The sequence below is a fragment of the Meles meles genome, chromosome X, assembly GCF_922984935.1.
Source record: "Meles meles chromosome X, mMelMel3.1 paternal haplotype, whole genome shotgun sequence".
NCBI classification, from domain to species: Eukaryota; Metazoa; Chordata; class Mammalia; order Carnivora; family Mustelidae; genus Meles; species Meles meles.
In genome coordinates this window covers 115,308,660-115,333,265 of record NC_060087.1, presented here as the reverse complement: position 1 = coordinate 115,333,265, position 24,606 = coordinate 115,308,660, and the positions used below count along the sequence as shown (strand labels likewise).

The 24,606-nt window shown below is 39.6% G+C and overlaps 1 protein-coding gene across 3 annotated transcripts in view; it reads right to left on the bottom strand.

The window, feature by feature from the left end:
• PHF6 (PHD finger protein 6) overlaps positions 1–24,606 on the bottom strand; it is a 47,095-nt gene that overhangs the window by 5,397 nt on the left and 17,092 nt on the right. For all 3 annotated transcript variants that reach the window (XM_045995978.1, XM_045995979.1, XM_045995980.1), the window contains exons 4-9: positions 23,002–23,135; positions 22,673–22,716; positions 10,471–10,637; positions 10,174–10,317; positions 8,649–8,753; positions 5,927–6,060 (exon numbers count right to left, since the gene is read on the bottom strand). In XM_045995978.1, coding sequence (XP_045851934.1) covers positions 5,927–6,060; positions 8,649–8,753; positions 10,174–10,317; positions 10,471–10,637; positions 22,673–22,716; positions 23,002–23,135 — 728 coding nt within the window. The remainder of the gene's footprint in view (positions 1–5,926; positions 6,061–8,648; positions 8,754–10,173; positions 10,318–10,470; positions 10,638–22,672; positions 22,717–23,001; positions 23,136–24,606) is intronic.

The window sequence follows — 24,606 nt, the reverse complement described above, 5'->3', positions numbered from 1 at the left end:
AGGGGCCTTGTATGTATTGAGATTTGAACAAATCGGGTCTGGAAAGGCATTTCCAAGACAACTGGGGGAATGTGAACGTGGACTTGGGAGATGACACTAAGAACTTCCTGCTGACTTTACAAAGTGTGGTAATGGCATAGTAATACTGATGGATGTAGGGATACACTGACAAGAGGTATGGGATTCTGCTTCAACAGAAAGAAAAAACCAGTAGATGAAAGCAAGTGTGGCAGTAACTCGGGAGCTGCTGAGATGGGGAGCGGCTACAGTATCCTATTAATGTATACTGTTGAAAAATTTCAGTAAAAGCCCTTAGTTGTTAAAACAGATTTTAATCTTTTTTATGGCATCATTTTTCACTCCCATAGGCCCATTATGTGTCCTTTGACAATCTAGACACCAAGACTACAGGTGACATCCTGTCAAACAAGATCCCTGTCACATAATTTACTTTTTTATGGTGGGAGACTCACTTTTTAAACATACATATTTTTAAATTTTTGGTAATACAACAGAGACAATAAAACAGGATAAGCAGAAAAACTATGTATGGAATCTTCCCTCACCTTCTTAAGGAACAAATACATTTAATCTAATGAATAGATTAATAATTTAATGAATATATTCAGGATCCAGAAGGAGCCAGTAAAGGAAAGCCACATGCAGGAGAGGGAACACCACTTCATTCAGAAGTATTTCTCCTTGCATTTCCTATTTGTGCGTTCTTCTACCCCCGAACTACTTGCACACGGACTCATTTGAACTCAACAGTCTCTATGAACAAAATCCGGAATCTGCACCATAAGCAGATTTTAGAAACAAATTTCAATGCGAAAAAATAAAGAGTAATTCAAATCACTGTGGATCTCGGTGTAAATATTTTCTTTAGAGACGGTCACTGCGACGTAGTTTCTTAATAGCTAAAGATTAAAAACCATCTGAATGTCTAAAAAAGGAAATGATTACACTGATAGACCCGTACGATGGAATACTATGCAACCATTAAAATGGTGATATAACTGTTTAATGTCACAGAAAAATGTCTCAGATATAGCAAGTGGAAGACAGATTACAAAAGCATATATAAGATCTTTTTATGAATAAATGTGCATACACAATCAGATACATGTCTAGAAAATATTCTGAAAGATTTAAAATTCTCTCTGCTGGTAGAATTGAAGTTCACGTTAGGCTTTTCCCCCTTATCTTTATTTTCCACTTTTTTTCCCCCCAAAGTGAAAATGGGTAAATATTACAGTATGTAAATGGAGCTGAAATTTAAATACAAGAATTTCCCACATATCTGATTCTAGATGTTTAGCACAGGCCTGTTTTTAAATCTTAATGCCACTTTAAATAACGGGCTGCTTATAAAGATATTCAGCCACTGAACTATATAAATATAAAACTGAACAGGAAGTTGTATAAAGAAAATTGCATCTCTCCCATCCCCATGCAGTGAGTGAGGTAACAACTGTTAAAGTACGTTTCTGAACACAGACACGTATCTTGGACATGTGTTTTTTATATGCCAGAACAGATCACACAACTCGGTTGCTTCACCTTACTCGACCCCAGAACACCTCTCCGTGACTCTCCACCTGGATCAACTTCAGTCTTTCACTGCTGCATAGTAATCCATTAAATGCACCTACGAAAACTTGAGTCTCTTGATAGACATTGTTTGGGGCTTGATTTTTGCTGTTGTGGGTTAAAGGGTAAAAAATTCCTTTCCCATTTCACCTTTGGTTAACTCTAGCTGTTATTCCCTTGGCAACTGCACCCAAACTGGCATGGTTCCTCGGCTTCTTTACTAAGCCGCCCCTCCTTCCACCTGGTAGATGGTATCTGGCTCAGGAGAATTCTGTTCTGATGAGCCGGCTCTCTGGCCCTGTGTGGTGTGACCTGAAAATGCCCTATGCCTAGACGGCTATCCTGTATCAGGTACTGACTCAATGGGGTAGACAGCTTTTAAGGCGGTGGGGCGGGGGAGGCGGGGGCGGGACCCCCTATGGCCCCACCCAACGTGAATCCAAACTTACTGGGCCTGCGCTGTAGCGCAAGCACTCTCTCGAGGCAGCAGATGTTGCCCTGCTGGCCAGCTGCGCTTCCTGTCTCTATCCCCAAGCTGACTGATGCCATCTGCGCTCACCGCACCAATCCCAGCACAGGTGCATCAACAGGGTGCCCTAGTGGGTAGTGCAGCTATCCTTCACGGGGCAACGGAACTGCCTGCACATACATCTTTGTGCTGTTTTCTGCTTCCCTGGCAGAAATCCCTACGACACATACCAGTAGCAAAATACATTATTTTGTTAAAGGCGGTGGTCTCCAATGCTAAATTGCTCTCGTAAATTGTAAGTTACATTCTAACTCACTACCAAATGCAAATGCCAGGTCTCCAGAACCTAGTCACCAGGTGAACCCTACTCATCTGTGCCCATCAGATAGGCAAAAACTAGGAAGATCTTGTTTAATTTGCATTTCTTTCATTACTAATGGTGAGTGGCTTTTCACATGCTTATAACCCAGGGCTAGTTCTCCTATAAACTGCCTTTTCATGTTCTTCACCCATTTTATCCCCCCTAACCTGGGCTCTTTTTCTTAAGGATTTGGAGTCCTCTTTAGCCTGATTCTAATGTAGTCAAAAATTCCAAGTTTCCTACCACGTTTAGAAAGGTCATCTGTACTCAAGAGATTCTAGAAAATTTCTCCTACATTTTGTTTTACTTAGGGTTAGATTTTTAGCCCATCGAGGAGGTATTCCTGGGCTACAGTCTGAGGTAAGGATTCAAACTGTTTCCTAAATGGAGCCAACTACGTAAGCTGTACAGAGATCAGACACTGAATAATCCATCCATCCTGTCTCCACAGACCTAGAACCACCGAAATTACCCAATGGATCTGTTTCCTGTGATCTTTGTCACTGTACCAGTACCAATTTTTTAATTACTGGGTGAGTGGGTTTGATATCTAATAGGTGATCTCTCCTCTTGATCTCATTAAAGTTGTTCTTGGCTGCACATAATAAAGACTAGTCCACGACCCCAGTTCCTACTTTCCCCTCTTCCCCTGGTAGCACCGAAGCAGATTCTGGTAGCATTGTGCCCACCAGGGGTGCATTTCCCAGCCCCCGCTGGATAGGTGACTGAATTCTGGCTAATGAGATGCTGAGCAGAAGTCTGTATTCTCCTGGAAGGAGGATTAAAAACCCGTCAGCTGGAGGAACTGCCACTTTGTCCTTTTTGCTTTCCTTTGCTCCCACTTCCTCCTACTGCCTACGGAAGGACACCCCATGGATGAGAGAGCAGTAACATGGTAATCCCGATCTCTGATGACACAAAGAAGAGGCTAACGCATCTGGACTGCTCTCCTTGGGATATCTTGCAGGGAGAAACAAATTTCTATCTTGTTTAAGCCTCTAGCTCTTCCCTGTTCATAAGGTAACTTAATCATTACCAGTAGAAAATCATAACCCACTCACTCTTCTAGATAAAACCATCAACATTTTATATCTCATCAAAATTGTACTTGATGTACAGATTAATTTGAGAAGAACAGGTATCTTTCGGTGTTGAGTAACTTTTCATCAGGGAACATAATACACTTTCCTATCCATTTGGGTCCTGTGTAAAACAGTGGTTTTTTTTTTTTTTTTTAAGGTTCAACTTTGGTGTGCAAATGTCTGTGGGGAAGGGGTAGAGGGTGACATTTTTCCTTGCCATTTTCTAACTAGTTGTTACTGGAGCTGTTTTTAAAACTTCGTCTCATAGTCAGCGACCTTACTGAGCTCTTATTAATTTTAGTAAATGGAGTTGGTCCCTTTGTATTTTCTTGGTAGACAATGACATCAATAACAAATATTGACAATTTTATTTTGCTCCTTCATGGTATTTATTAGACATTTTTCTTCCTTCTCTTGTTGCAGCGGCTTAACCCTCCAGAAGAACGCTGAAAAGTAACATTGGTAGTTGGCACCCTTCTCTGGTTCCTGATCTGAATGAAAGTGTATTGGTATAGTGGTTCTCCATTACGGATGAACTTGAGAATAACCTGGGGAGTCATCGAAAAACATGGTCTGGGCCTCAATCCACTGAGTTTAAAATCTCTGGGGCCCAGGCACGAACATTTTTAAAGAGGGCCCTATCCACCCTCAGGTGGTTCGAGGCTCAGGCCTGGTTAAGAACCACTGTCCCTTTACTTTAACATTTCGCTGTTGTCTTCTTACTTATAAATGCTCCATCAGGACCCCCCGCTTCCCACGGGGACCCTTGGTACTGTACTTTAAAGTTCAGAAATGGGTCTTGAATGCTATGAAATGCCTTTTCACCATCCACCAGGAAGGTGATAAGATTCTTCTTTCTCTGTTAATGGCAATGGACCACATTAATAGATTTCCCAATTCTGAACAGTCTTCAAATTGTTAGAAGACGGCACTGTATTTGATGTTCTAACATTTTATTAGGACTTTGGTATATTATTTATAACAGTGAGACTGATCTGTAGCTTTCTTATTTGCTTTTGTTTTAAATGCTATCTTTGTCAGGTTTGGTCTCCCAGTTATGCAAAGTTTTAAGGAACGAACCAAGTCTTTCATCTCTGCTATGCACTGGACCTCTTTAAATAGTACTGGAATTCTCTGTTCCTTAAAGGCTTGATAGAACTCACTTGCAAAACAGCTCTGCCTTTATTATTAAACAGAGTTTGGCAAATTTTATAAGACAGCCCTCGCACCTCATCCAGTTACCCAAATGCATGGTGGCTGTCTGTATAAACTACTTGTATATGGGGCAGTAGGGTGTTTACTTGTTGGCCTACTGCGTCCTGGGAATGTAAGGAAGTGCTTTATGACTCGCAAAGGCAAGTCGAAAAATCCACGGATCCCCACCAACTTCGTGTCATTCAAGCAAACAAATGGAACCATTATAGATGCACACTGGTATGAAAGACCCAGAAAACAGAGGGTAACATGTCATCCCAAATCTCCAAACCTTGTGCCTTCATCATAGGCGTAAGAGTGTCTCTGGCCTTCTGTCTTCACAAACGCTCCCTCTTCTAAGCTACCACGAACCCTCACCTGGACCCTGAGCAGGAGCCTCCCAACTCACCTTCCCATCTGCACCCTTGCTTCTGTCCCACCTTCGGGTCTTGCGCGTGCTGTTCCTTCTGCCTAGGACACTGTCCCAATGCCCACCCTGACCTTCACCCAAGAAGATCAAGCTCTTCAGCTCAAGCTCTATTTCCTTAAGGAAACTCCTAAACACTCTGCGGTACAGACTGAGTCAGGTCCTCCTTGCTGGCTGCTCCTGTAGTGCTTTGTAATGGATCCTTTCTAGCACTTAAGTAGATTGTAATTGTAGATTTATTTATGTGCTCATTTAATTAATATGTCTCTCCCACTAGACTACAGGCTTCAAGGGAACATAGTCTGTGCCTCTACTGATCACTCTAGTTTTTTTAAAGATTTTATTTATTCATTTGACAGAGACACAAAGAGAGCGAGTGAGAGAGGGAACACAAGCAGGGGGAGCGGGAGGAGAAGCAGGCTCCCTGCAAGGAGCCTGATGCGGGGCTCATGCGGGGCTTGATCCCAGAATGGTGGGATCATGACCTGAGCTGAAGGCAGAGGCTGAACTGTCCGAGCCACCCAGGCGCCCCCACCGATCACTCTTGTATGCCCAGCTCCCAGCACAGAACCTGGCATGTGGTAAGCAAGATGCATACCGGCTGAATGAATGCGGATCCGGGGATGTGTAGTCAGAGGAAAACGCCAATTGTAGTACTTGTTTCTTTATAAAGAGTCCTAAGTATCCTACGCTTGGCTAAATACCACCTAGGAATCATGACCAAGTAAACTAATGCCATCTATTTAAGGGCAATTACTTACTGACAAGTTTAGGCAAATGGACAATTGTTGTTCTCTTACTTGTAAATTCCTCGTGACATATTTTCAATGTATTTAGCTTTGTCTTGTACTCCACAGTGGTAATGGTAAGTCTTAACACAGGCTTTTATTTCACATCCAATAGTAGCACCGGGCTGACTGCAAAGTGTACATTTCTGTTTAAGGGAAGAGAAAGAATGATCATAAGCAGTATTTCAAAGTTTTTGCAACCTTATTTATTCTATTTTAGCCATATTCCAGCCACACATTCTAGTTTACAAAGAAAACAGCCAGTTTTCTATGGAAAAAGAGTACACTGAACTTACTGTTTAGCATATCTGTTAAATCATGCCACAAGTTAAACCGTACTTCAATAGACTTTCTGATCTTAAGTCACTCCCTGATGCTTCCATTATTTACCTATACTAACCTTCAAAGATCTGACATCCAAACATAAATAAGACACTCCTCAATACCGCCAAACACAAAAGAATTAGATTCTGTTACTTTAGTGGTTGGCTTCTTCTGCTCCCTGGGACCAGTTCCTTTCCTGTGATGACCGAAGAATGAGAAGACAGGAAAGCAATTCCCCACCAAGAGGGATTGTTACCAAGTAGGTAGAAGGGCAGAGGGAGACTGAAGGGGCTGAAATCTTTTCAAGACATCGTGTCTTGGCCTCGGTCAGCCAGCCTTGCCTCAAGAATGTTCTGAGATTCAAAGGCGGTTGTTGACAAAAGGGTTTCACAGTCAAGTAAGTTTGAGGAATGCTAGTTTTAAACAGACTTCTTGACTGCAGAACTCCTCACAGCCGTTCTGCAAGAAGGAGGGTACAGTAAATAGTTCCCAAATTACTTAACTCCAGATGCCCTAATATTTTCGGACGGGTGGGGGAGCATCCTGACGGACTACTTTCCTTTGGAGCACACTTGGGAAAGTGCTAGTTTGGTGTTTACATGAACATTCCACCAGGCAGAGGTGAATGAGTTGACCAGGAGGATTGAACTGTTACACTAGTCACCTACTGGGACCGCAGCTGTATGACACAACAACACTGCTTGGTACGGTAAGCTGAAGAGATTTTTCCCTTATGTTTTTTTAGTATTAGACATTCTGATTTAAAGGAGTTTCATTTTTACAAGAGTCATCGAGTAATCAAAGTATCAAAACGGAACTGGATTTAAGTGGAACAGATCACATCAACGATCTTCACACCTTCAGAAATGCAGCTCCACAAAGAAAGGGGCATCTCTAGGATTCAGATAAAGCTCACCAACATGGCAAACCACTAGATGAGACACTGAAGGGGAACTTCACAACAGAGGGGGAGGGATTAGACTCACCACCTGAATCCAAGGATCAGACATTACGACTAGTCTGATGTGATAAAATACGGATGGCAGAGTCCTACCTGTGGGTATTCTTACCCCCCAAAAATCTTGGCACTGAATCTAATCAAGCCTTTACATCTAACTTCCACTTTAAAAGAAAATCTGGTGGCTAGAGGGACAAGTTAAATGGCATCATGAATAAGCAGACAGACAGATAAAACATAAGGGACATGGGATACTGCCTACGGGACAATTCATTCATTTTCTTCAACAAGCCAATGGCATACGACAAAACAAAAACAGACACAACAAAGACACGGAGAGAAGGAAATGCCATGGGTTGTTACATCAAGGATACAGAACCACCAGACGCAATGTGTGATCCTCCTTTGGATACTTGGTCACACGAACTGACTTTAAAAAGGTACTTTTGAGACAACTGGGGAGATACAAGTACGAACTGGGTGTTAAATAACACTGAGAACTCATTGTTAATTCATAAGGTGTAATGACATTGTGGTTAGGTAAGAAAATGTCCGACTCTGAGGAGATACATACTGAAATAATGTAGAGGTGAAATGATAGGAAGTCTCAGCTCTGCTTTAAAACACTTCAAGCAACAAGAATAAAAGGCAGAGATGAAGCAAGTGCCGCAAGTTCTTGATAACTGATGGGTCAAGGTGATGGACAGACGTGTGTTACTAGTCTTTCTAATTTTGAGATGTTTGAAAACTTTCACAATAAAAAAATTTTTTAAATTCAGGTCATCTCTAGAGACAGCTGAGGTCTTAAAAGATTTAGCATTCCATTGACATTTTATAATATTTATCAACTGTAAAGGAGTAAGTAATCAATAAAGATGCCAATATTTCTTAAAGCTATTTATTAGTAATTCAGTATGTTTAAAAACATGAGACTTAGGCACAGTTTATAAAGAAAACTTTAAAGCTATGGTAAACATTTTAAGAGACATAACTCTGTATGTGAACTTTCAACTAAACAGAAGGCTCTGAAAGAAATCTTTTCCTTTTATTTGAAAAAAAAATAAAATAATGAAGAACAACATGGGGAAGTTGGCGATGATCTACTAGGGTTACGGAACTGTTCTTGAAGCTGGAATAATATTAACATTTTAAACTTAGTAAGGTGTGTCACATTCACATCTTCATTTATTTTATTAAAAGACTCTCAGAGACCCTGAAATAGAAATCTCAGTGTAATTCTCTTAGGTACTGAAGTTACATAGAAAGGAGTAAGGTCCAGAAACATCAGCATCCTTTATTGTATTACAAATAAGTCAAATATATACTCGCTTTAACATATGAACTACTTTAGATTAGATGTTTTAATGACTGGATAAATTTGAGATGTGTTCTAAATTTAAAGCAGAAAGTCAGAAGAGTAACGTTGCATAGCATAAATATAAAACCACAGACCATTCTTTTTCCTCGCTTAATCTCCTGAAGTACAGTTTTAATATCAAAATCTCCAAATTCTGCTCTTGATGTTGTTGTGAGCTGGACTGTGCCAGAAGAAAATAACTAGAAAAGAAAAGTGCAGGAACATTTAATGTTTAGAACCCTTGTGAGAAAAAGATTAAAAACAACGGAGTAACAAATGTGTTCTACTACTTCAATATCCTGAGAAAGAGAACTTTTCTTTAAAAAATCAAGTATCAACTCCAGTATTTTTAACACATTCATATGTCTGATTAAAATATAATCCAAAATAAGGACAACAGGGGCGCCTGGGTGGTACAGTTGGTTAAGCGTCTGGCTCTTAGTTTCAGCTCAGACCATGATCTCCGAGTCATGGGATCGAGCCCTGTGTGGGGCTCCGCACTTGGTGTGGAGTCTGCTTCTCTGTCTCTCTGCCCCTTTGCACGCATGGGTTCTCTCTCTCTCTCTAATAAATCTTTAATTTAAAAAAAGGAAAATAAAACAAAACTACTGTTGCCAGTGTGGACCCAAGATTAAATATTTCATTCAACAATGCAGATTTCAACAGTGTTAGCCAGTCATCTCCATTGTTTTATGTTTCCACAAAGTTTTAAAAAATAGTTTAAACTGGCAAATTTCAGCCACAGATGTAGATCAGAATTATCTGGGGATTTTTTTTTTAGACTAGACATTTCTGGGATATACTCCAGGGGTGTGTATTTTGGAAAAAGCTCCCCAGGCAAATCAGATACACATCTCTGGTCAAGAACCCGGGATATAATAAATACAATTTTAAAAACCTAACCATAAAGGGGATGAAGAACTGAATACAATCAAATTCAAAAATGTTTATGTATCCTGTAAGTCAGACCCGGATCTAAGGACGCAAAGATGAAGCACAGTTCCTCTCTTCAAGGAATTAAAAGTCTGTTATGGGAGAGACTCATAAATGACTGCAAGGCAATGTGTGAGGGACAATGACACAGACATGAACTGGGCTACAGGGGAGGCCGAACGTGTATCTTCCATCACAAGTTTATAAACTGCAAAGTTGTACAGTCACAAAATAGTTAACTGTCATTATCTAGAATATGGGAACTATAATTAGGACTCCTTTAGATCTTACTAAATCATAAAGGCTATATTTTTAAAACCCTAAGGTCTACGAGGATCTGGAACTACAAGATATACTATTCCTAATTCTACACCACTTACGCTGGAGAGAAAAGTGCCCTATTTGGTTGCTAGCTAAATGCCTTTCCAAAAAACCTGGGTTTAAAAGCACATGAAAAGGGGACGCCTGGGTGGCTCAGTTGGTTAAGCGGCTGCCTTCGGCTCAGGTCATGATCCCAGCGTCCTGGGATGAGTCCCACATCCCGTTCCGTGCTCGGCGGGGAGCCTGCTTCTCTCTGTCTCTGCCTGCCACTCTGTCTGCCTGTGCTCGCTCTCTCTCTCTCTCTGACAAATAAATAAATAAAAATCTTTAAAAAAAAAAAAAGCACATGAAAAGAACCATGCTTACCATGCACTTATAATGTGCAGCTGCCTTCTTGGCATTAAATATATGCAGCTTTCCTCTTGCTTCGTTTTCTTCCTCTCCTACATGACAAAATCCACATTTAGGCCTGGTGTCACTAGGGCTGCTTCTATGCGGAGACCTATCTCTCTGCAAATGCAAAAGAGAAAAAAAAAACTTAAAAATATATTATCTGTACCCTCAAGCTTAGTTAACATTTCAAATGATGAGCTTTACCTATACACACGGTTTAAACAAAATACTCGTGGTACAACAAAAAGAATCCCACATTTTTCTACTTACGTAGGAACTACTTTCCATTTCATCTGTTCCATGGGAGGATGTGGACCTGGTATCTTCCGACAGCCCTTTAAAATTAGTTTTTCGTGGCCTTCCTTTGCGACTTTTCTTTTTACTTTTAGGTGATGAGGGCTCCAATTCATGTTCGTTAAAACTTTCTTCTAAGTCAGCTGCTCAAAAATGAACAAAAACTTGACATGGACTCATCTTAAAATGAACATTTGTTCATGGGTCCTTAGAATATGCATTTCTCCTTAGAATGAAATCCCCTCCAGAGATGAAGGGAAATGGTCTGTGGTATGCTCGCTATAGCAACCTTAATGTTTCATATAAATGTAACAAAAATTGAATACAAAAACATAGCTTTATTATAATCACCATCATTATTCCTTTTGAATTTATAATTCTATAAAAATGAGTTTTGGAATCTTAACTGTGCACATACGTCAGTAAACATTTTCAAACTCTAATAAGTCAATTCTCAGAACTAGCATTTGTACTGTTTTTTTTCGGCTTCAAAGCGTTTTCGCTGTTGGTGAAATCAGAACACTTAAAGAAAATAAACTTACTCTAACTTGGAAAACTAAATGAAAATAAAGCAGGTGTATCTGTGCTGTCCGGTATAGCAGCCATGAGCAAATGGTGGCTTTTTACAATTTCTGTTGCTTATAATTAAACAAAACCAAACCCGCAGTTTCTTACTCACACTGACCACATTTCAAGTGCTTATTACCGGTCACATGAGGCAAACTGCGCCTGTACCAGACATCACAGATATAGAATGTTTCTATCATCAGAGTTCTATTAGACATCGCAGTTCCAGCATAGCTCCTTGAACTATCATGAAAATCAGATGATCATATTCAACAAGGAAGTCTTCTACAAATGAACTAACTACTGATCAAGTAATTAAACAAATGTTAAGTATAAAAGGCATTTCTAACATAAATGGTTAAAAAAAAAGCTGTGTTGCAAGTTAGTTGTATACTTTAAGAGATTAAGCAAAATGTATGTAGAAATTTTACAACTACATTTCCCAGCAATTTGAAAAGAATTTCTACCATTAATGAAAGGGTGTTTCATTCAGTTATTCACTATAAACATTTATTGAGGCCCTACTGTATGTAAGACAATGTATTTAGTGTAAAAAGGTATAAAACCCAAACATTCACTTGTCTTTTAGGGTCCAACTAAAAGTTTTAGGCACAGTTCTAATGCCGCCATTGTTTTTTTCTTTTAACGTAAGTCTTCAATTCCAGGGACTAATTTCTCAATGAGAAAGCATATCAACTTTGAATCATAGATGCTAATATGTTTCCTAATAAATACTACAATGGTTTTTAATTTTTTATTTTTTTAAAGATTATTTATTTATTTATTTGACAGAGATCACAAGTAGGCAGAGAGGCAGGCAGAGAGAGAGGAAGGGAAGCAGGCTCCCTGCTGAGCAGAGAGCCCGATGAGGGCCTCAATCCCAGGACCCTGGGATCATGACCTGAGCCAAAGGCAGAGGCTTTAACCCACTGAGCCACCCAGGCGCCCTTTTTATTGTTTTAGAAATAAAAGCATAGTCATTATGGCAAGAAAAGAGTAATTCAATTAGTGTATCTGAATACATAAAACTCAAGGAACCGAAAGCATCAGACTGTTTGTGTAACAGTTAATAAAAATTTATATCAATGCCACTTCACATAACTGCAGTAGGGTTTGAAGGAGGAAAAAAGAGGAAAAGGTAGAAGCAGATAGCATTTTATAGGCAACAAGACAAATTTATATGGCTAATTCCCTGTGAAGACAGAGAAGTCAAAAATACCTTCTGATCTTAACATTACAGCAAATTTCCCATCAGAACACATCACAGACTTTAAACATTCAAACTGACAGCTTCTAAGAAACAGAATTTCATTAGGACTGTCAGAATTACTTGCAGTTGCCCCAAATTTAAAAATTCTTTAAAATAAAAAATCATAAGCAAATGTCTCAATCATTCTGATACATGTTATACTGTACATGTATACATATATACATAATATTCTGTTACAATGAAAACAAATAATCACTAACACTATAACACTGCATTCTTAAACACCATTAAAGAAATTACTTAACTGATTCCATTATCAGGCCAACACGACTAGTTTTCCAAATGGCTTTCTTTCTTTCCTTTTTTTTTTTTTTTGGTCCTAAATATGGAACCATTCAGTGTAAAATTTTAGGGGACTTTAACAGCAATAGTAAAAATCGTAAAAGACCAACAAATTTAACGATATTAAATTTTCAAACTTACATAGCAAAAAAAGTGTTAAAATTAAAAGGTAAACAATAAACAAGAAAAACCTGCTGTAATTGTGAAAAAGGATCACTATCCTTACAATATAAGCTCAAAGAGATTAACACCCCAACTGAAAAAATGGACCAAACATATGATCAAATAATTCACAGAAAATACATAGTTAAACATACTTCTATAGAAAATTTGACTTCTCTGGACTCAAGGTGTAAATTAAGTGATATGTCATTTCCACCTATCAAAATAGCAGACTTATAAAAAGTAAGAATAAACAAAAAATGAGTTAGAAATAAAAATCTAGAAGAAGCCCCACAGAAATACTGAGCTATACCATGCTTCTGGACGAACAGGATCAACATCAGAATGTCAGCTCTCACTAACCTAATTAATGCAACTCTGATAAAATGGTTGATCCCACTGTTTTCTCAAAGAGTAAATATATAATACAAAGAATTTTTTTTTAAATCTCAAAATATACAATAAAGAAACAGCAGTTCAAAGCTTGGCACAGGAAGAGACCTATATCAGCGAGAGAGAAAGCAAGGTTGAAAATAGATCCATAAGCATATGGGAATTCAGAGTATAATGGTAGCATTTCAAATGAGTGGGGAGAAGACACGATGGCATAATTGGCTATCCACTTTTTAAACACCGACACTCCTTTCCTTATACCATATGAGAAAAATCTCATCATAAAATAACCAACTATAAATATAACAGAGAAGAAAATGGAGGAGAGTATTTTTATTATCTTGGGTCAAGACACCTAAGAAGTCATAAAGGAAAGGACTGAGATCTGACTAAACATTAGAAACCTTTGCATGGGGGCACCTGGGTGGCTCAGTTGGTTGGGTGGCTGGCTCTTACTTCGGGTCAAGTCATGATCTCACAGTCCTGCCCCCCCCCCCATGGGGCTCTGCACTCAGCAGGGAGTCTGCTTCAGGATTCTCTCCCTTTCCTCTCCCTTTGCCCATCCCCCCCACTTGCACACTCTCTCTCTCTCTCAAATAAATAATAGATCTGTAAACGAAACAAAATAAAAACAAACAACAAACAAACAAACAAACCTTTGCATGGCACAAGGCACCATAACAGAATTAGAAGACAAATGATGAACTGGGAAATCATCCACATTTAGTGACGGAGAATTAATACCCCCATTACAGAAATCGCTCACTCACGAATCTATTTCAAAAGGACAAACCCAGAAAGAAAAATGCACAAAGGACAGAAACTGGCAATTCACAGAAAAAATATAAATAACTGAAAAAACTTGAACAGTAAGGCCAACCTTACTAGTGATAAGAGAAATGGAAATTAAATGAGATAACAGGATTTGCAAAAACTAAAGACTGATAAGGTCCAGCCTAGAGGCAGGAAATACACTGTTGGTGGGAATGTAACCTGCCTGTGTGATAGTCCTTTCCCCAAAGTTAAATGCAAACCCCTTTTTAAAACTTTATCCTATAGAATCACTCGTATAGGTAAGTAAGCATATATGTACCAGGAAGATCAATACAGTCTCGTTTGTTTTAGTGAAACAGAGAGATGTAAATGATTTTATTTGATAGAGAAATCCTTAAACTATGGTTCTATTTATTCTGTGGGAGAAAGAATGAGGTCAACTGATAGGAAAAAAGACAAAATTGCTTCAAGGGGAAAAAGAGCAAAAAGAATGAGGTCAATCTGTAACCACCAATAGGGAAGGAGGTCTGTGATAAATCAGAGAATTAAAAAAGCAAGTAGCATCATAGTATGTACATCAACTATGATGCCACTGTATTTATCAGTAAGTGTGCGCAGACAGTATCTACCCAGGTTTGTATGGAGGTAAACAAGGCTCTGGGGAGATACCCACCAAACTTCTTACCAATTACTCCTCAAGAATGTGACTTCAGGGCAAGGGGAGGGCTTACTGATCTGCTTTAATTTAGTATTATTGTACTATTTTAATATGAAACAATGGAAAATGAACTACTTCCGTAACTGAAAGAACTTCCATCATCCAATGCGGTGAAGGGAGGGTAAACTCATCCACCAGTGATGGGAGTATAAGCTAGCACAACCTTCCAGAAAGTAACACGGCGACAGGCCTCAGGAACCTTAAGAAGACTGAACCCTTCAACCTAGTGACTGGACTTTGGGAAATTTACCCTAAAAAAATCACTGAAAATGCACATGGAAAAATGAGCATGAGGCCAGTCACAGCACCTTTGTTTAAATTTTTCACGGTTACAACAGGTCCACCCCCATTTCAAAAGTGAAAATGTTTTAACATTAAATTTTGTTTCCTTCTTCAGTAATAATTATAAAAGAACTCTTCATAAAAAAGGTAAAAATCTCCCTTTCCACCTTCTAATTCTGCCTGCTCGGCACTTCCAGTGGCGCCGTGGCTTTCTTGCCTCCCCTCCCCTTCTCCCTCCCTCAAGTAACCCCCCTTAACTGCTTTTCTTCTCAACCTCAAGGGTTGAGAGCCTGGTTTTGGATCCTGGAACTGCCGGACTGCGTGTCCTCTTGCCTCAGAGCCACTTCACAGGGCCCAAGAATGAACCGGATGAGTTCGGCGATGTAAAGAAGTGAGTTCAAGAACAGCGCCTGGCCCGTGAGACCCTCTCCATATCTGTTAGCTACTATTTTCCCTGTGTGTGCAAATGGGTTTTTTAAAAGGAGACAGGAACAAATGGCATCCTAAGTATCCTGTTCTGCAACTTGCCCTTTTCTGTGTAACCTCTAAACTGGGAAGAGTCCAAATCTAAGAGCTCACATTTCAGCTTCTGGAGTTGACTGTGCCACATGAGCTCTGCAAATTATACACGTGATCGTGCTGGAGCCTCACCACCTGCCCCACGAGGTTCTATCCGCCACAGTCGGGATCCCTCATTTTTACAAATAAGGAAAAGTTCGGAAAGGTTAGATAACTTTAGCCAGGGTCACAAAGCTGGGAAGTGGCGGAGCTGGGACAAAACTATGCCAGTGAGTTCCGACATGCTTCTAAAGTGGTAATATCCACGGTCACAGAAATACGCCGTTTCAGGTGCTCCGGAAGTCAGAAAGAGGACGGTTTTACATCTGCTTCTGTCTGCAGAGCAAGGCTCTGGAAGGGTACTTAGGAAACAGCCAGCAGTGGTTGCGTTTAGCAAAGGAATCTGGGAACAGATAGAAGGGTAAGGATGGGAGGAAAGCTCGCGAACAGTGGATACTCTTGGCGTATTGCTGACTCTTGTACAACGTTCATATACCTTTTCAAACAAATGAAAGCAATAAAAAAACCAAAACCTTACCCTTATGTTCACAGCTTCAACTCCTACAAATCCAGGCTGGTAAGGGAGGTGACAAAACAAGGCTGTGCTCCTTCCTGGGCCACCAAGCATTCCCATCCACCTGCTGTGAGCACAGCTCCTGAACATCTCTGTCCCCTCAGAAAGGCCAGGCCCCTGTCTGTTACCTTTCTGACTGTCACTAGGAGGCACAGCAGTGACCAACTGACCAGGGCCCCAACTCTCCTCCTCCTAGTACTGTCAAGCCCGACCTGTTCCTTTACCAATTCTCTTCTTCCGAATCAGTATTTTTCCCGTCTTCTAACCTCCTGGTTTAGCTCCATTGCCTTTCCTCCCCAAAGTCTCATATCAGGTAGAAAGGACCCCTTGGACAGAAAGTCTGAAGACAGCCACATACCAGGTCTTAAAACTTGGTAGTTAGTTAATGCTCACGAGGTGAAGTCTCCCGGTGTATCAAATGGAACTAATGCTCACAACTTCCTGAAAAGGATGCCTTCAGAAAATGTGAAAAATGCTTTGTAAACTAGAAAATTCTATTCAGATGTTAGTTATTATTCTTGTCATACCTTGTGTAGCCTGTAAGCTCTTTGTCAAAGGGCTTATTTTCGAAATTGCCCAACGCGCCCACACCCAGGAGGCACTCCATAAAGGTGTGTTGAAATCATTTGGAAAACAAAAGCAAAATGACCAGCATTAAGGCTGCGGGGCAAGCGCCACCACCTCTGCTGTGCAGCTTTAGGGCTGAGACCACAGGAAGCCTGGAGGTCACTTGCCCCGCCTTCACCCATGGAAACGCGATGTGCTTTGGCTCGGCTTCGACTCCGCTTTCTGCTTTGTCGGTAGAGTTGGGAGATAAATGATTTTATGCATATTCATATACGGATGCATATCTAAACACATAACATACATCAAAAATAGTAATTCTTAATGAAGTGTGCTCAAATGAAATAGGCCTGGAATTTCCGTCCCAATTATCCAGAGAAGTAGGTGAGGGGTGCGGATGAAACAAGACCCGCCACGAGCTGATGACTGCTAATGCCTTTTGTGTGTGTCTGAAACTTCTGATAATGAGCTTGTAAAGCGTGCTAAATGAAAGATAAGCGTAAAGAGTGCCTAGCACAGCACTCTGCACGGGGGTAGTCAACAAAGCTGGTGAATCGAAGAAAAAACAGGGAGTCAGTTCTAGCAGAGGGCACAATGGGAATACATCACTAAAATTTTCCACGTCAAATCCCAAATACAGTGTAAATTCTATTACCTTCCAAGGAAGAACGCATGAACGTAATACTTACTGAGTCCTTGACTACGTCCCGGGAACACTGCTAAGGCCCTTACACACGTTATTTCATTTAATCCTTATGATAATTCTTCCACGTAGGGTTTTTTTTTTTTTTCAGCTTTACAAATGCAGTACCTAAGGCTCCAAGAGATACTAAATCACTTGCCCAAGACCATGTGACTAGTAAGTAGCAGAGTTAAGATTCAGATACAGATCTGATTTCAGAGCCCATCTTCAACCGTGTACAAAACTGCCTTTCCAGTACTTCCTAAAGCTATTCAATGCTACAAAACCTAAAAGGTTTTTAAAGACATTGGTATCGTAGTAAAATCTCCCTAAACTTCCATTTGATACAAGTAATGAAGACTGGAAGGTGCAGTACATTCCAGAGAAAACAAGGAAAAGAAAATACTAAGGGAATATTCAAGCAGGCAAAGGCTTCGAATCTACATAGATAACACACAATATACTCCTAAGTAACTATGAGGACTCTAGTTCTTGAAACACAAATTGAGTTAAATGATTTGACAATATAAACAGTTCCAAACTGGAGGCACCAGGGTGGTTCAGTGGGTTGGGCTTCTGCCTTCAGCTCAGGTCATAATCCCAGGGTCCTGGGGTCAAGCCTTGCATCCGGCTCTCTGCTCAGCAGGGAGCCTGCTCCCCCCCCTCACCCCAGCCTCTCTGCCTGCTTGTGATCTCTCTCTCTCTGTCAAAGAAATAAAATCTGTAAAAAAGAAATTTGTAAAATAAATAAATAAAATCTGTAAAAAAAAATTTCCAAACTGTCCGTTAAAGACGAGCTCTTCCAAGGTTAGACACAAAAGAGTCCCTTACATTGTCTTTTATGGCCACTGCAAGTAATTACGGCACTTACCACTAGGCTATTTTTAAGTAATTTCAGACTTATAAAAATTGACACAAACAATTCCTTTATACCCTTCACCCAAATGTTAACAACTTACCACATCGGCTTTATCATTCATATACTATTTTCTGAGTGTTTAAGATGCAAGCATGATGCCCCCTTACCTCTAAGTACTTCCGTGTGTCACCACTGTATTTTAATCAGCTCGTCACATATCTGTCATTAAATGATGCCCCCCAAAAACCCAAAACCCTGTTTTATTAATTCATCTTGTGCTACTAACATCCAGTACGAGAGCAATCACAGGCGACAGAAAGGTCACCCCAAAATAAGTGATGCATTACATGCCATGCTTTGTTTCAAGCCAAAGGAAAGAGATTACAGACATCTCGAGTGCCCATCCTGAGCACAACATTCTGTACTGGGTAGTTCAACAAAAATAATAAGCCACAAGTTTGGCTACTTACAAGCCAAGAACCCAAACTGAGCTGAGGTTCTGTTTGTGATCACGACTTTAACAATCTGCACATTCTTGCTGCAAGGAGCTAACACTCAGCCTCTACTCCGCTTCCCATCTCACCACAGATGACTTTGCTCCATGTAAATTATTAAACAGAAAAGCTTTAACCCCTTAATGAAAAGGGTTTTAGAAGAACCACAAGAGGTAATCACAGTTCCTTGTAGGTACTCAAACGTTTACTGATGACAAGCTGTCATGTTTAACTACTTCTACAATTCAGAAACTAGCAGCAGTTACAAGCTAGACCTATATGCTATTGCTAATGTTTGACATTTTAAAAATACCGCTTTAGAATTTAATTCTGGCTTTTCCTGTCCAATTTTCATGTATAAATTCCTATTCTTTTAAAGATTTTTAAAATGTATTTGACAGAAAGAGAACATGTTGGGGGGAGGGACAGAAGGAGAAGCAGACTCCCCACTGAGCAGGGTGCCTGATGTGGGGATATGGGGACCTGGGGCTTGATCCCAGGACCCTGGGATCATGACCTGAGCGGAAGGCAGATGCCCAACCAACTGAGCCACCCAGGTGCCCCAATGTATAAATTCCTATTAAGACTAGGAGGGTACTACACGGTTTTTTAAGTACTCAACGACCACGTGGGGCTAGCGGTACCATATTGGACAGTGCAAACAGAGACCACCACCACTGCCACCAGAAGTTCTACTAGACAGCCTTGCTGAACCATTAGCTCTGTATCCCCTCGTAAAAAGCCCTGCGCCTGACATGGGCCCTGTGCCTGACATTCACGTCATTCAGCTAAACCACTGCTTCTCAAACTTTAACATGCACACGAACCACCTGGGATCTCTCAAAGTGGCGATGCCTATTTAGCAGGTCAAGGGTGGGGCTTGAGATTAGGCGTTTCTAACCAACTCCCAGATGATGCCACTTTTGCTGGTACGCTGACTCTGCTACCTCCCTTCCGTTCTACCAATCATTCTACCCCTGTATCAGATTTTCTGTAGCGCACAGCCCACAGCTCTCTCTCCTTCCAGCCCCTGCTGCATCCTAGGTGACTTCAACAGCCTATGGGACAATCCTAGCAAATTCCTTGACCTTCAAGGGTGTTCTCCATCAACTACCCAATTCCGATAATCACACCCAGACACCTTTACAATCACCTAAAAATGGTTCTAACCTATGAAATCACTATAAATCACACACACCTTGGGACCACAAAATGATTGCTTTCCCAAGCGCTTTCATTCTCATTGACCTTCAACCTTATCAGGACACCCAATCTATTAACTCCTTCCTATTTTTTTTCCTGCCTTCACTTCCCTCAGATTTCTGCCTTGCAGATATCCTAAACTCCCTTTTACCATTACTTCTTTGTTGAACCCACTTGGAAAAATCTCAATTCTGATCTAACCAACTAACCCCTCTCTCTGTGCTACGCAAAGGATCCTGAAGTGCTGAAGGAAGTCGCACAGCCTGAGGGTATCACTATGTCAATTGATGATTAACAACCTTAACTGAGCCCTCTATCCACTCAAACCTTACATTTCTCTAGGCAAACTTCCTCTCCCAGTCTTCACAACTATTCTTTCAAACATTCTCCTCCCGCCTTCAATTTCCAACCCTCACGCCTCACCCTGCCTCACCCTGCGTTCTCCCTCACAGAGAAAACAGACCAGTTAAGAACCATCCCCCGTCTTCCCTCTCTCCTATTACAATGGAAATGTTCTCTTATCACAGGGCAGTTCTTCTGCTCCCACACTGAGTCTCCCTCCTTCCCCGACCTTCAATCTCTTCTCGCCTATCACAGCCTTTCTCATAAGCATTTACATACCAACTAATCCTCTGCACTGAGTCTCCCTCCTTCCCCGACCTTCAATCTCTTCTCGCCCATCACAGCCTATCACAGCCTTTCTCATAAGCATTTACATACCAACTAATCCTCTGCCCTCCAAAAAAAAAAAAAAAAAAAAAAGCCAACTAAGTGAAAGAAGCTAACCTGAAAAGGCTATATAGGGTATGATTCCCACTATGTGACATTCTGGAAAAGGCAAAACTGTGGAGACAGTAAAGAGAGTCTCAAATTTAGTATTTCAAAACACAGTTCATATTACATCAAACTCATATGAACAGACTGAGTTACAGAGGACTTATCATTTTAAGTATTAGCAAACCAGGTTACTGAGCCGACGGCAAACGACGGAGAGACACTGCCACAGGTATCAGTTCTCTCTGCTGCACAAACTACCATCCTGAAACACAATCCTAGAAACCCAACCATAAATTATAATCATAAAGTAGATTTCCTGTTAGAGCTCCTATTTTCCTACTAGAACAATGGTTTCCTAGTAGAACAATGAAATACCTGGAAATTCTGTTTCTAACAAAGCCCTCAATATCAAGTAAATTAAAGCTAGATAAAAGTGATAAAGAGCCAAAAGTCAATAAATACAAACTCTGAAATGTCTTTAAATTGTAAAATTATGCTTCAAGTTCTACAATGTGAATGTAAACACACTGTGCACACATCAATACGGCATGAGGTCCTAGAGTGCTACAAAAGTATACACTGAACCCAAAATTCAAAACAATTGTATCATGAATTTGAATTGTAGGAACCTGCCAGTTACATTAAAAAACAGTCATCTTGAAAAGTATTACTTTAGATCTGTCTCGGTAAGTTTCTCAAAGCAAAAAGGTGGTCAAAATTCTTACTTTACGCAGCCTGCAGTGACTTTTCCCTACCACTAGATGGTACTATCAGCTTCAGAAAGCTAGGGAATAGAAGAGAAGCCGGCTCCATTAAACATGGTTGCCGCACTCAACTCTCCTGCCCCAGAGCAGCCTATACTTGGGTTCCGCAGAGCCTTAACTCTTAACTCTTGCTTTACCATACACATCTGGTCATCACAGTCTTAAAGAGAAGCAAACACACTGTTAAAATCTAAAGTAATGAAAGGTGGGCAAGCTTCCTCTTAACCTTTGAACAAGGTCTTCCACTGAATTCTAGAACTGCATGAGGAAAAAAAAAAAAAAAAACAAGGGAAACAGTGTAAAGGTTTCTCAGTAGTACTTTATCATCTCTAAAATGTTCTGGTCTTACTACTTATCCAATCTGTTTACCTTAAAGACAAGTTTTTTAAGTCTACACTACACTAAGTACTGGAACTAATCTAGAGTCCCAAAGTGGAGGATATAGCCACGATCTAAGATATCAAAGAGGGTGACAAACTCTTAATAGGCTAATACGGATAATTAGGTAAACCTTAACATGGGAAACCACTTCCTAAATCGACAGGCTCAAACCATCCTAATTCTAAGCAACATGTTCTCAGAGGCTACCAAAAACTAAAGATCTCTAATTTAACTGGAAGGGTAGAACAATCTCCGATTAAATCTAAGCCTTTCTAAGTCAGAGTTCAATTTAAGAACTTTCCATCCCTTTCAAAGACCAAGGACAACTTAGCTTACTATTTATAAACGCCCCTAATGTTGTTTTATATAAATTTAAGGAGAAACAAACTATAAAGCAATTTTAAAAGTTAACATACTTTAAGATTGATCACTTCTTATGAACATGTCTGTGTTTTCAAAAAAAGTACAATGTGTACAATTGTACAAAAAGTACAAAAAAGTAAATGTTAAAAATTTAACAGGAAGCCTGGTGATCACAAAATGTACCAGTAACTCTAGGTCATCCGGCAGTAGTTAAGGATCCCAATTATTACCTTTACAATCTACTAACACTTACATGAACACAGAAATCCAAAATCACTAGCATCCTTTTTTTCCCTAAAGATAAAATATATCTCAACGTACTCCTTACAAGAACTTCAGGGGTAAATATTTTCTCAAAAATCCAGATCTTTTTCACTATGCACATTAGTTTATCCTAACACTTAATTCTTTGAAATGTATTCACCATTGAGATACACCTCATGGTAAAAATTAGTATAGGAGAATTCACTCAAATCTCTTCCTGATGTTGAAAAGTGCCTGCACAACATACCTTCAGCATTATGTGCAGTTTTCTTGTGTTTCCGGCAATAAACCCTATAAAAAAAAAACAAAAACGAAGAAGTCAAAAATTATCAAGCCAACAAACTAAACTCTTTTTCAGATTAAGAAAATGAGCAGTACACTTCAGCCCATTCACAAGCTGGATTCCAAAAATCTTATTAAACGTCCTATGCCATGGGTCTAACCATTCAATTCCTTACCAGAAACACCCTTTACAATGACGATGAAATGCTCTGAAATGGGAAAAACTTTTACAAAAGCCTAAAGAAAGTATGACTGCTAAAAAAAAAAAAAAAACTGAAAGAGTTAAATAATTACATGTAAATTCCTTGTGAAGGTTTCTCCCGTATTTGAGCTTTATCATGCAGCGCACAGTGGTAGTGGTATGTCCTGTGACATGTTTTCACATCACAACCAATTGTGGCTCCAGGACAATGGCACAAAGAGCACATCTAGAGCAAAACAATAAAGTAATGATTATTAGTGTGCAATTCTGCTAAGGCCATGATGGCAGGTTAGAGGCATATCAATCTCTGTCAAGGAAAACAAACTGGTTATTGAAAAGTTTTGTAACTAATAATGCGATTTTTCTTGTTTTCTTGCCTAAAAATAATTTGAATAAAATTCTACTAGTGGTACTTTCTCCCCCAAGATTGAACGCTGACAAAATTAATGGAATATTATTAATGTCTACTGTTTCACTGTGGTCAAGAGAAAATCTGAAATGTTGCAAATCAGGAATGTAAGCTGTATGTCACTTAGACCTTTTCACAATCCAGATTTTCCTGGAAATGGGTAACTGCGGAAAATGTCTCATACCAGAAAAAATTTTTCCTTCACATTTCTCCTTAATGAAAATCTTTGGGGGAAAAAATACCCTCACATATTATTGGGGAACTTGGTAAAATCAATTTCAAGTGAGCAAAGAAGGATAAAAAATTAAGTAGATATTTAAATATCTCAAGCTCTAAAATATTCTGTGATATCAAATTGATTGTGAAAATTCACTCATCCATTTTAATTTAATCTTATGTTACTTACCTCTTGTGTTATGAATTCAGGCAGATAGAAGAACAGACTCTTTAAACATATTTTAATATAATTTATCTTTTGACTTTATTAGATAATTCCTATTGTTTAACTAGCTCATGCTCTCAATTTATGAAAAAGCTCTTTAAAAAAAAGCACATAGCAATGACTGTTAGTGGTTTTGATTAACGTATCATCGTACACAGTACTGAGTGGACTTTTAATGAGCTATTCTCCTGAGCTATAAATGCCATGCCAAAATAAATTCACTGTAACGCAAATCTTAAAAACTGTTTCTTGGTTGCTAGATACCTCATTCAGAACTGTTCTCATTCCTCTATTAATTTTAATACAAAGAACATTTACCACCCTAACTTGTGGATTACTTGGCCCCTAAGCAATTTGGGTATACTGGGAAGCTAATATAAATTCCAATAAAATTCCTTACACTTCTCTAAGCAAGTCAAACACTCAACCTCTCATTCAAACTGTCATTTAAGAAATACTCCTGTCTGAGTCAGAAACATTCTCAATACAGGTACATTCCAGAAAACATGAGGGCTAGTGCCCATTATTAATATTAGAGAAACACTCCCATTTCCTTAAATACAGAAACTTCAGAGTATTACTGTAAAAAGAAATACTGTGCCAAATTATCAAGCAGGAAAAGCTGTTAAATACTTTTGGGGAAGCTTGTAAATTCTTGAGAAGGCACAGCATTTGTACTACAGCTTAATTATGAAGTTTTACCATTTTAGCTAATTATATCTTTCATCAAAAAACACATTACAGACATTTTGGAAAACACGAGGGCAAAAGAAAATTAAAACAAACAACTAACTCCTGCTTACCAGGGATGCACTTATAGTATGTTACAATGTTTACATGCAAGTA